Genomic DNA, 12,032 nt, shown 5'->3' with positions numbered 1-12,032 from the left:
CATTCAGGTGTTACTCTTCCCTTTTGCGCAGGTCATATCTTCCCCAGAAGAGATCCCAATGATCCAGAAATTTGAACCCTTGCCCCCTGCACCAGTACCTCAGTACCTCAGCCACACATTCGTCTGCCATATAATACTACTCTTACCCTCACTTGAGTGCAACATAAGCAGTAATCCAGAGATTATTACCCTGGTGGTCCTGCTTTACGGCTTTTTATCTAGCACCCAAAATTCTCTCTTCAGAACTTACTGACTTTTCCTACCCATGTCATTGGAACCAATATGTACCAAATCTTCTGGCTGCTCACCCTCCCCTTTGAGAATGCCAGGGACCCAATCCAAGTTGCCCCTGACCCTGATATCTGAGATGCAAAATACCTTCTGGTGTCTCTATTGATCCATGGAATTTCATGTCTACTCGTCTCAATATGGAATCCCTTATCACTGCTGAAGTCCTCTTTTACCCCCTTCCTTTCTGAGCCACAGTGCTGGAGACCTGGTCATTGCAGCTTCCTCCTGATAGCTCATTCCCCCTCCCCCCCACCGCCCAACATGATCTAATGCAGTATACTTATTATTGAGGGGAACAGCCTCAGGGGTACTCTGCACTAGCTGCCCGTATCTTTTCTCTCTCCTGACAGTCACCCAGATACCTGCCTCCTGTTACTTAGGGATGACTACCCCCCTGTAGTTGCTATGTCACCCACTCAGTTTCCCCTGTGAGCTGCAGCTTCAGGTCATTAGCATGCTTTCTGAGGAGCTGCAGCTCAGTGTGTCTGGTGCAGATGTCTGGAGGTCTCCCAAAATTCACACATAACACACGAATAACACAACACAGGCCCTGGAGCCATCCTCATTGCTCTAACTATGTACTAGTAGATGAAGAATGAAAAAGAAGAAACTTACCAGGTATATACTTAGCCCAAGCCTGTTCTCACCAAAACCATCCCACTCTAACACTGGTCCACTCACACATTGGCCGCTCTACTTGGCCCTACCTGATTTTTATTTGCCCTTGCTATTGAATTACTCTTTGACTGAGCCGCCACAAACACTGAAAGCCCGCGAATGCTCCTTCTTAAAATGCTCACGGACCTGTGAGTTGCTCCAAATTCAATTGGGCTGCCAAGAAAATGCCAGAAGCCCACGAATGCTCCTTTTTAAAATCTCACTGATGGACCTGAGAGTTGCCTCCTCTCTCACTCCTAATTCAATTGGGCTGCTAGAAAAAAATAATTATATCCATTAGAATTAACAGAGTGCAAAATCTATTTGAAGATTCTTTAAGCCTTTCTAGTTTGCTATGAGAGAAGGTTTTACCTAGGATATTAATTTGTACCATTACCTACGCAGAAAAGCGGGAATAAAGACAAAGCAAATCAATTGAATCATTGTTGTAAATTGTAATGCACTTTTAAGATTTGCTGAATGACTGGAGGTGCAATAATTGCAATTTTCTCACTGTGTATTTGGAGATTTGTTTCTTGGAACAGATGTATAGGTTATTTCCTCTAAAATGTCCCTTACCGTAAGAGGAAATACGAAAATGAGCAATTTCTTGCTAATTGAAACGCAGTTTGAGAACATAGTTAAAGAAAAAAATGTCAGCATATATAAATATTCACTTTCAAGAGCTTTCTAATCTTCAAAATAACAGATTCAAAACAAGCTCTTTTCTTAAATGCAGGGGAGAAAAAGTTGAGGATCTATAAAGATATATATACACACACACACACACACACATACACACATGATGGATGAATACAATATTTCCTCCCTCCTTTTGTTCTGACTATCTATATACTACTAAAACTCTCATGCTCTGTCTGTCTGTTTGTCTGTTTGTGACCTCCAATTACGCAAACGGTGCATTACAGCGGCACTTTTTTTGGCTAAATCGAATTAAAATGCACTAACTTACAGAATACAGGCAAAATTCAGGGTTATATATTCGTATAAAATTGCTCATTCGTCAAAAATCAACAGGCTGCCTTTCACCTGAGACCCGATCAGCCATTATGGAAATCGGGACGCCACAGCCCGACGCATGCGCACGGCCAGCCTCAGCGGCGCCTCATGATGCGCACAGAGCCGGCTCCACCTTCCATGGAGACTGCGACGCCACGACCCAACGCATACGCACGGCCAGCCTCAGCAGCTTGGAGGCTTTGGTGTTACTGCTTCCTATCTTCTATCAAGCATTAGGGTAAAAATATATGGATAGCCTAATTATGCTGCGTGGAAAGAGAAGGGGGACATTATGGTCAAGAGATGACGCCAAACGTCGTTGGGAAGTGGCAAGGAGAGGGAGAGAACAACAATCGGATGAGGCCAGGGCTGCACGACCCCAGGATCAAAGAGTCAGGGCAAAAAAGATGAGACAGAGGAGGACAGGCATGCACGTCTCCAAAATGACAACGATAGGCACAGATGGAGGAGAGAACAAGAATCCGATCAGGCCAGGGCCGCAGGACTCCAGGATCAGAAAGAAAGAACAAATGGTAGCAGAGATGAAGAGACGAAGGATGAAAGGGCTGTGCATCTCCAGAATAACAAATTGGTTTTAGAAGTCACATAATTAGTTAAATGGAGATCTGTTTTTCGAGACCTGTGTGCAGTCAAGGGGAGGGGGGGACTTATTACTGGCATTGTTTGTGGTAAAATGCTACAATTCGTATAATTTGAAATGCTGAAATGCATTATAGTTTCAGTGGAGGTAGCCGGTGGCCTCATACCTCAGTGAGCTAGGGACAAGCCTCTCCTAGCATGCGGACAGCCACCACATAGCTTTAGTTAACTAATTTAATATAAAAGTAAAGTAAGGGACGATTGGATTTGTTCACGGTGAGTCCATCTGTGGAACAATTTGTTACCCAAATCTATTTGGATGACTCCTACAGAATGACATACCTACACATCATATAAAGGCTGCCTCTTTTCTGGTCAAAGAAACATTAGTTCACAAAGATGCTCTTCCCTCAAATCTTTAGCACTCTGTGAAATACCTTTTAATCTTTCACCACGGGTCCATCTGTTTGAAAGCTCTCTACTCTGGTTGGGTTAAATTTTCTCCAATCTTGGCAATTTACTTGCGAACCTTTCATCACCATGTGAGGAGACATCGTCAGTGTGCTGTTGGTTGTGGTGTGTCCTCTGAATGCTTGGCCTTTATATAATTTTCTATCAAATGACTGGACATCATTTCGGAAACTCAATTGCCATGGAAACCCATATCTTCCGAAGGCTGTCTACTCTCTTGATGAGCAGGTTGTGTTGGGTCTCTTTGTGGCTTTGTTTTCTGAACATGTATGCTTGTTTCTGCCTATAGTTACTAAAGAACAGCATAAATTCATATTCTTAATAATTATTTTCCATTTTTCATTCAAAGTACTGTATACACATTTTTCATTATTGTGCACACTTAGCAATGTCATTAACACTGACTGTATTCAATGAAATGCAGCTGGACTAAATCAACACATCTTGATAATTGTGAATACATTTTCTTTTGTAGGATGAAAGTTCAGTGAGCAGTGATGATTTTGATATGAGTGACACCACATGGATTTCAGCTGACCAGTTTGTGAACCCCAGCCCCAGTCAAGAAGAAAAAATGCACAGCCCTCAGAATCTGCATAACCAAGAAGATGGTAAGTCCTTTCTTGAAAAATAAAATCAAGCAAACTGGGAAAAATGTGACTGACTTTGGGACCAGTTAATTAAAGTGAGTACTATTTTTAAATGTTTTCAAAAAGAAATAAACTGGAGTCATCTTTCTTCTCAAGTGGAGGAACCCTGTGGGACGATTCTAAAACAAAAAGTGGAATGTTTTCTCAGTACTCTGGCTATCAATTATACAGCTATGAGTATTTTCATCTTAACTGACAAGATATTTAAGCAAACATGAAATTGTATTTATGTGCAGGGTACCTCAAGTATCACAATGAAATACTGTTCTAATGTAACTTAGCAGGCAATTTGTGTGAAGCTCTTTCAAGTAGATGGAACGACTTTGGAAGAATGTTGTGGTAGAGTAGATGGTCAAACATGTGACCGAATGATTCTTGAGGCAATGTGGGTGGGAGGGGGTGCCCATGAGAGCATTCGAGTCACATGATCAAAGAGAAAAAGTCCAACGGTAATGAGCATGGGGCTAGATTGATAATTGAATAAGCTATAACTTATGATATGATAAATAAGATACAATAATAACTGAATAATCAATAAGATACTAACTGAACTTATTTTCAAAGAAGTGGGCATAGTCCACATTAACTAAATTTACCACAACAAAGGTTTCTTTATTGTGATTGGACTAGGCTGCTCATGTGCTTCATTGTACAAAATACTTTTGTATAAGGTGCTTCACTTATGATAATAAGAATAATAAGCAATACTGTCTCAATGAAGGTAGCTCCCGTTTTTTTCTGCATTTCCGGACTTAGGCACTATCAGCATTCTTTTTTTAGCATGTTAAAATTCCATGTTAGTTCAAATTCATCATATGGTGATGCAACTTTTGGGTTTTTGTGAATAGCCAATGGATGTACATATCCAGGAAGATCAGAGACTAAAAAGGCGGCAAGGGAGTACAAGTCTTTGTCACTTTCTACTGTTTACCAGGTTTTTATTTACCTACCGGGAATTTTAAAGTGAAATCAGAGTAAGATTACTAATAGGATATCTCTTCCGTAATAAGTGTAGTGTGTAATTTTGAAAAAGGTCAGCTCTTTCATGAAGCTGTATTTCATTTTCTCGCTAATTTTCTGTTTTCTCAGGTTGTAGAGATTATAGAAATTCGCAACAGGAATACAAATCACATAATTTTGCAATATGTTGGCGAAATATACCAATTGTGATAAAGCCCAACATTTCAATAGAACATTAGTTTAATTTTGGTTCCTGTGCTCCGGATATTATTGATTTTTCTGTATGGAGACCTAACTTCCTTGCTTGTTCAACAGGTCCTGAACTTTCATATTTAAAGAAATATTCCAGTTTGCCCTTCTCATTCCAATGCAATGCCTCCTTATACTGAACTCCATCTACCTCACTCATACATTCTGTACTTTCTTATTATCCATTACATCATAACCCTTATCCCTTCATCTAAGTCCCCTGGGATAATGTGGTTATCCAGCCTGTCCTTCTTGGTTCTGGCATGTTGGCTCTTTGTTTCCGGCCTTCTAGTCTTGGGTGTCTTTCTACAGGAAATACACCCTTCTAACATGATCATTTCGGCCTGTATGGTACTGGAACCTGAGAACAGTGCCAGAACTGCCCTCTGACTCTTAGCGACCATGTGCTATCTCAGGTCCACTACCTGAGGTGTATGGGGTGTGAGGGAGGGGTAGCACCTCTGGTGGGGGGACATGCCGTGTCCTTTTCAAGGCGGTTAGTCCACCTTTGGTCCCCACCTGGCACTCAGCTCTCACCTGTGGCTCCCCGTAGCTGTTTGCATGCGACAGCGGCCACACCCCAGGCAACGGCTTCAACAAGCCAGCTAAACCAGGTGAGGGTAGCCGGCGGGTCTCAAACCCTCAGTGAGATAGGGAGATGTCTATCCCAGCATGTGAAGACAGACTCCAGCGGATTGAGCAGATGAGACCAATGGAAGGTCCAACGGTTTAGAAGGCGGTCTCTGCAAGCGTCATGGAACGTGTAGGGCATGACAAGACGCAGAAGACATCCTGGTCATCCACTGCGCCTAGTCCCATCTCCAGCTGTCTCAACTCTGTCTTGTCACTGGATCCAGATGGGAATTGGGAAGAGAGAGTGAGGCTGATGCTGAGCAATTCTCTCTCACATCCAAATCATGCGCTAGCCTCAATACCCTCAATGGTGTCGAGGTCTTCATAGACGACGACGATGGATGAACAATATCTCAGGTCCACTACCACAGCCACACATCCTTCCTGGTAAACTAAAGGCCCTTTCTCCAGCCCTTTATCTCTTTCACCAATTGACTCCTCAGGTCTTTACTTCACTCCTCCCCCTCCCAGTTTCACCTATCACCTGCTACCTTGTACTTCTTAGTTCTCTCCCCCCACCTTCTTTTTCTGACCTCATCATTTTTTTCCAGTCCTGATGAAGGGTCTTGGCCCAAAATATTGACTGTTTACTCTTTTCCACAGATGCTGCCTGGCCTGCTGAATTCCTGCACATTTTCTGACTTGCTTGTGGCCAGAATTTGTTGTTCTGTCCTCAGTTTTTTTTTTTGTAGTCTTTATTTTGATCTCCTTTTCCCCTGGAATAAAGGATCTCCCTCTCTCTTCTCTATCTCTTCCATGAACTCCTTGAGCTTATGACGTGAAAACAGCTTCTTCCCCTCTGCCATCCAATTCCTAAATGGGCATTAAACCTATGAACACTACCTCACTCCACAGCAATTTATTTATTTATTTTTCTTTCCACATTTTCAAGTATTGCATTGAACTGCTGCTGCTAAGTTAACACATTTTACGACACATGACAGTGATAATAAACCTGATTCTGAAACAGGAGGTGGACTGGGTTGAGGTGGTACATTCTCTCCAATTTATTGTCTTTTTCTGCTGTTTAATAGAGCTGACCAGGCTACATGCTTGAACCAGTGTTGTGGTTTAGTGAAGAAAGTCCCATGAAGTCTGTGAATTAGTGCTTTGAAATGCTGGCAGCCACACTTACGTGATCATTTGTCAGGACTTCTTCTGCTTTAGATACTGTATAAGGTACCCTTGGCCACTGAGAAGATGTTTTTACGTAGCGGCGTGATTAAAACTGCGTCCAGGCTGCACCAGCGTGAGAACAGGCAAGTGAATTGCTAAACATCCCAATGAAGTAATCCTTTACCCTAACATTCTGTAACTGACCTCCCATCCAGTTACCACCCACAGGGTTATCTTCAAATTTCACTTATTTTCTGTTTTCATGATAATCTCCCATGCCAAGCTGTAGCAAATGCCTTCTGAAAGTCCGCAGAATGTGAATAAGCCCTTGTCCACCCACAGTGCTTAGTAACCTTGCCAAATGATTCAACTAGATTGATCAGACCAGATTTACCCTTCACAAATCCTTTTCAAGTATACAGTCATTCCGGCTTAGAGAATAGATTCCTGGGAATTTCCTGCAATTAATCTTAAACTGAGGCTTTGGGGTTCTGATATGACTATCATTCATTCTTTGGGGCTTCTTGTTTCGTGGATGTCTCTGCAAAGAGTAAGAATTCAGGCTGTATACTGTATACATTCTCTGATATTAAATCGAGCCAATTGAAGTTTGTATTTACTTGTTTCTTTTAGTTAAATAATAAAATATTTTTAATAATATTCCAATCAAATCCAAAAGAACATTAGAAAATTCACTTTTAATCATTTTATTTAAGAGACATTTGGATCTGAAGTAGAATGCTTCCCACTTTTTTTTATAGATTTATCTATTAATAATTCAGCTGAAATTTTTGTGACTAATTTATTTCTTAACTCTGGCATTTTTCCTATATTTAAGTGTCTCGTTCATGGCTCTCACTCCTCCTTCTCCAAAACTGAATACTTATAAAATGCTTTTATAGTGTCAGAAATTCAACTAGCTCTGTAGCTGCTTGTAGCACAGTTATTGTTTTATTCTCCTCCATTCCTTTGAACAGGGGGTACATGTTTGCATTCCTTCAATTGTATTCTTATGTCCAGAGATCAATGGATGATTATTGCCAGAAAATTAAGTATTTCATTTAGATATTTCATTTTCACATCCCTCAGCAAAACAGGATGTATTCTATCCTATACAGACTTAACTGCTCTGAGTGTTTCCAGTCTTTTAAACACCTCATCTTTAACTACTTCAGTCCAATTCAATTTCTGTGTTATCTTTTCCTGTGTTCAATTTGGCAGCATCCTAGTTTTCAGAGTTAAAGTTTCCATTCGATTAAATTGCTTGGCACTCAAGTCCAGTCCTTTTAGAATGCAAGTGAATTGAAATGAAAGCTTTACATCTGTTGAAATAAAATATGATAACACTAAGGGTGTAGAAGTTAAGAAGTAAGAGTAAAATCCATAGACAATAGGTGCAGGAGTAGGCCATTTAGCCCTTCAAGCCGGCACTGCCATTCACTGTGATCATGGCTGATCATCCACAATCAGTACTCCGTTCCTGCCTTCTCCCCATATCCCTTGACTCTGCTATCTTTAAGAGCTCTACCTAACTCTTTCTTGAAAGAATCCAGAGAACTGGCCTCCACTGCCTTCAGAAGCAGAGCATTCCACAGAACCACAACCCTCTGTGTGAAAAATTTTTTCCTCAACTCCATTCTAAATGGTCTACCAGTCCTCTAAATCACTGGACATTGAGAGGAGTTGTGGACTCTGAAATAATTAACTGTAGATAAACCACTAGCACCGAGTACAAACAATATCCCAATCTATTAAAAGAAACTGGGGATGAAGTAGTGGAAGTTCTAATCATAATTTGCTTATTATCTTGGGTTGCAGGTATAGACAGAAATACTGTTAGTAGGGTTATACTTGCTTTAAAAGGAAGAAAGAGATTGTTTAACAAGCAATCAATTGATTGACCAACATAGAATTTTTATATAGATCATGCCTGAATAAATGGATTGAATCTTGTAAGTAAATCGTGTTTGATGTCTGTGGATTTTAGCAGCAACTTTGACTAACCTTTGCTTGGTAGGGTGTTCAGAATAGTAAAACTCCACATGATATGAGAGAAGGTGACAAGTTTGATTAAAAATTTTGTGTTGAAAGTAAAGGGTGATGTTGACTGGATTTTAATGACTAGAAGACTGTTTGCAGTAGAATTCTGCTGGGCTGCATACGCTGTATATCAATAGTATAGATTGATATATAAGAAGTTTACAGATATTCCAGAACTGACTACAAAATGTGACAGTGAGATAGAATGTTTGGGTCTCAAAAAGATAGAAATAAATTGATCAGGTAAACCTGAAATGGAATTTAATTTGGAACAGTAAGAGGAGAGGGTAAATGAATGAAGAGAAGACACAATAAGATGCAGGATACTGAGAAATATGGAGGAACTAAAATCTTGAAGAGTATGTTCATATGCTTGAGAAAGGGTGGGTAAATAAGGCGGTTAAGAAGACACATGGTACATTGAATTCTGGCCAAGAATATTTCCGTATAAAATACTAATTAATCTATAGCCAAATTGTGTATATAGTTCTTGTTATCACTTTACTGGAGGGATATGATAGTACTTGAGCAGATGATAACAGAGCAGTTTTATGAAGATGTTGCCAGAAATAGTGAATATTTAACTAAATTGAGAAATAATTTAGTTATGGTTGTTTGCTTTGGAATCAGTGAGGCTTGGGAAATTTAGTCCAGATGTTTAAAATTATAACAGGCTGGCAAAAGTAATAAAATAGGACTTGTTTCCTCTGGTAGAGAAGTTAAAGGATTAACTTCTAAAGTTTTAAAACAAAGAATTTGGACATATCAGCTGACATAGATTTAATATGCCAAAATAACCACCTGTGTCCTGAGGAAATATGAAATACGGAAAATATACTCAGGAAGCCAAGCAGCATCCATGGATAGAAAAACTGTTAGTATTTCAGTTTTGTGAACTTGTATTAACAAAAAGCTTAATAAAAAGAGAAAAATCAAATGCAGAAATTGCATGAGAGTATGGTGAAAGAAGGAAAGTCTGTGATTAAGTAGAAGATATTGAAGAATTAAGATCATTAATGGAAGGATTAAAAGGCGTAGCAAAATGTTTACTAGAATTGTGAATGTCCAAGTTGGTGCAGTCTTTCATTGATTCTGTTATGGTTATTATTCTATAGATTTATTGAGTATGACTGCAAGAAAATGAATCTTATGGTTGAATATGGTGACATACCTGTAATTTAATAATAAATGTACTTTGAACTTTGAGAATGTCTGGAACTCTCTGCCTGAAAAGGTTTTGAAGGCAGAAACCTTCATCGTATGGTATTTAAGAAGTGTTTGGGTAAGTACCTGAAATATTATAACTGATAAGACTAGAGATGGGGGGAAGGTAATCAGGCTTAGTTGAAATTTCTTCTCTTGTAGTTGCCAGCATGAACATAACGGGTCATTTAGCTTAGTCCTGTGCCATAAATTTCATTGACTCTATGATCAGCTGGCAGTGCCTTCCATGAGGTCTAATCAAATTCTCCTTTTCATGATCTTCTACAACTTGTATTAAAAATTCATTGCCTTTACAACATTTTGCTACATTTGATTCAAGGTTCAAGATTGTTTAATGTAATTTCCAGTACACAAGTGTAAAGGAAAACAAAATAATTGGTACCCTGGATCTGATTCAGCACAAACAATACACAATTAGATAAAGAACACAATGATAAGAAACACAATAAATATAAATACATATGATAGCTTGTATACATAGATAGTTTTTCCCAGGAGTTTGTAACTGCTTGCAGTTTCCACTTCTTTGGCGCCGGTGCAGTGTGAATGCTGCAAGTTCGGTAAAGTTGACAACCGTCTCCTTTGTCTTGTTAACATTGAGGAAGAGGTTACTTGCCTAGCACCAGGCCTGTAACTCATCCACTTCTTCTCTGGGCCATCTCATCATTGTTGGTGATCGGCCTGATCCTGATGAAGGTATGAGGATTGTTTTGACCATGATGGATTGGGGGAGCTTTATAAGACACTAAGATATAGGAGTAGAATTAAGACATTTGGCCCATTGATTCTGCTCTGCCATTTCATCACGGCTGATTCATTTTTCCTTTCAGCCCCAATCTCCTGCCCTCCCGCTGTATCCCTTCATGCTCTGACCAATCAAGAATCTATTAACTTCTGCCTTAAATACACATAAAGACTTGCTCTCCACAGCTACCTGTAGCAACAAATTCTTCAGATTCACCACCCTCTGGCTAAAGAAGTTCCTCCTTTTCTCCATTCTAAAAGGATGCCCCTCTATTTTGAGGCTGTGTCCTCTGGTCATAGAGACTTCCACCATAGGAAACATCCTGGCCACATCCACTTGATTAAGGCCTTTCCCCATTTGATAGATTTCAATTAGGTTATGGTTCATTCTTCTAAATTCCAGAGAGTACAGGCTCAGAGCCATCAAACACTCTTCATATGACAAACTGTTTAATCATAAAATTATTTTCATGAGCCTCCTTTGAACCCTCTTCAGGTTCAGCATATCTTTTCTAAGATAAGGGGCAAAAAACTGCTCACGATACTCCAAGTAAGACCTCACCAGTGTTTTATAAAGTCTGAATATTGAATCCTTGCTTTTACATTCTAGTTCTCTTGACATAAATGCTAACATTGAATTTGCCTTCCTCATCATAGACTCAAACTGCAAATTAACCTTTAGGGAACCTTACACAAAGATTCCTAAATCCCTTTGTAGCTCAGATTGTTGTATTTTCTCTTCTTTAGAAAATAGTCTACCCTTTCGTTTCTTCTACCAAAGTGCCTAACCATACACTTCCCGACACTGTATTCCATCTGCCACTTCTTTGCCCATTCTCCTAATCTTAGTCCTTCTGTAGTCTTCCTATTCACTCCAAGCTATCTGTGGCTCCTCCTATCTTTGTATCATCTTCAAATTTGCAACGAAGTCATCAATTCCATCATCCAAATCATTGACATATAATGTAAAAAGAATCAGTCTCAACACAGACCTCTGTGGAACACCACTACTCACCGGCAGCCAATCAGAAAAGGCTCCCGTTATCCCCACTCCTTGCCTCCTGCCAATCAGCCACTGCTTTATCCATGCTACTATCTTTCTTGTAATACTATAGGCTTGTAGCTTGTTAAGCAGCCTCATGTGTGGCACCTCGTCAAAGGCCTTCTGAAAATCCAAGTACACATCAACTGATACAACAGGAATTCTGCAGATGCTGGAAATTCAAGCAACACACATCAAAGTTGCTGGTGAACGCAGCAGGCCAGGCAGCATCTGTAGGCAGAGGTGCAGTCGACGTTTCAGGCCGAGACCCTTCGTGATTGTGCATCAACTGATTGTGATTGTGCTTTGTCTATCCTAATTGTTATTTTTTCAAA

General features: G+C 39.9%; 1 protein-coding gene across 2 annotated transcripts in view; it reads left to right on the top strand.

Annotated features, from left to right (window-relative positions):
- Window positions 1-12,032, top strand: part of nol4lb (nucleolar protein 4-like b) — a 371,742-nt gene that overhangs the window by 127,813 nt on the left and 231,897 nt on the right. For both annotated transcript variants that reach the window (XM_072241820.1, XM_072241828.1), the window contains exon 6: window positions 3,515-3,650. In XM_072241820.1, the coding sequence (XP_072097921.1) occupies window positions 3,515-3,650 (136 nt within the window). The remainder of the gene's footprint in view (window positions 1-3,514; window positions 3,651-12,032) is intronic.

Source organism: Mobula birostris, chromosome 2 (assembly GCF_030028105.1).
Source record: "Mobula birostris isolate sMobBir1 chromosome 2, sMobBir1.hap1, whole genome shotgun sequence".
Taxonomy (NCBI): Eukaryota; Metazoa; Chordata; class Chondrichthyes; order Myliobatiformes; family Myliobatidae; genus Mobula; species Mobula birostris.
Note: the sequence above shows the minus strand (reverse complement) of the source record. Positions and strands in the feature narration are given on the sequence as shown.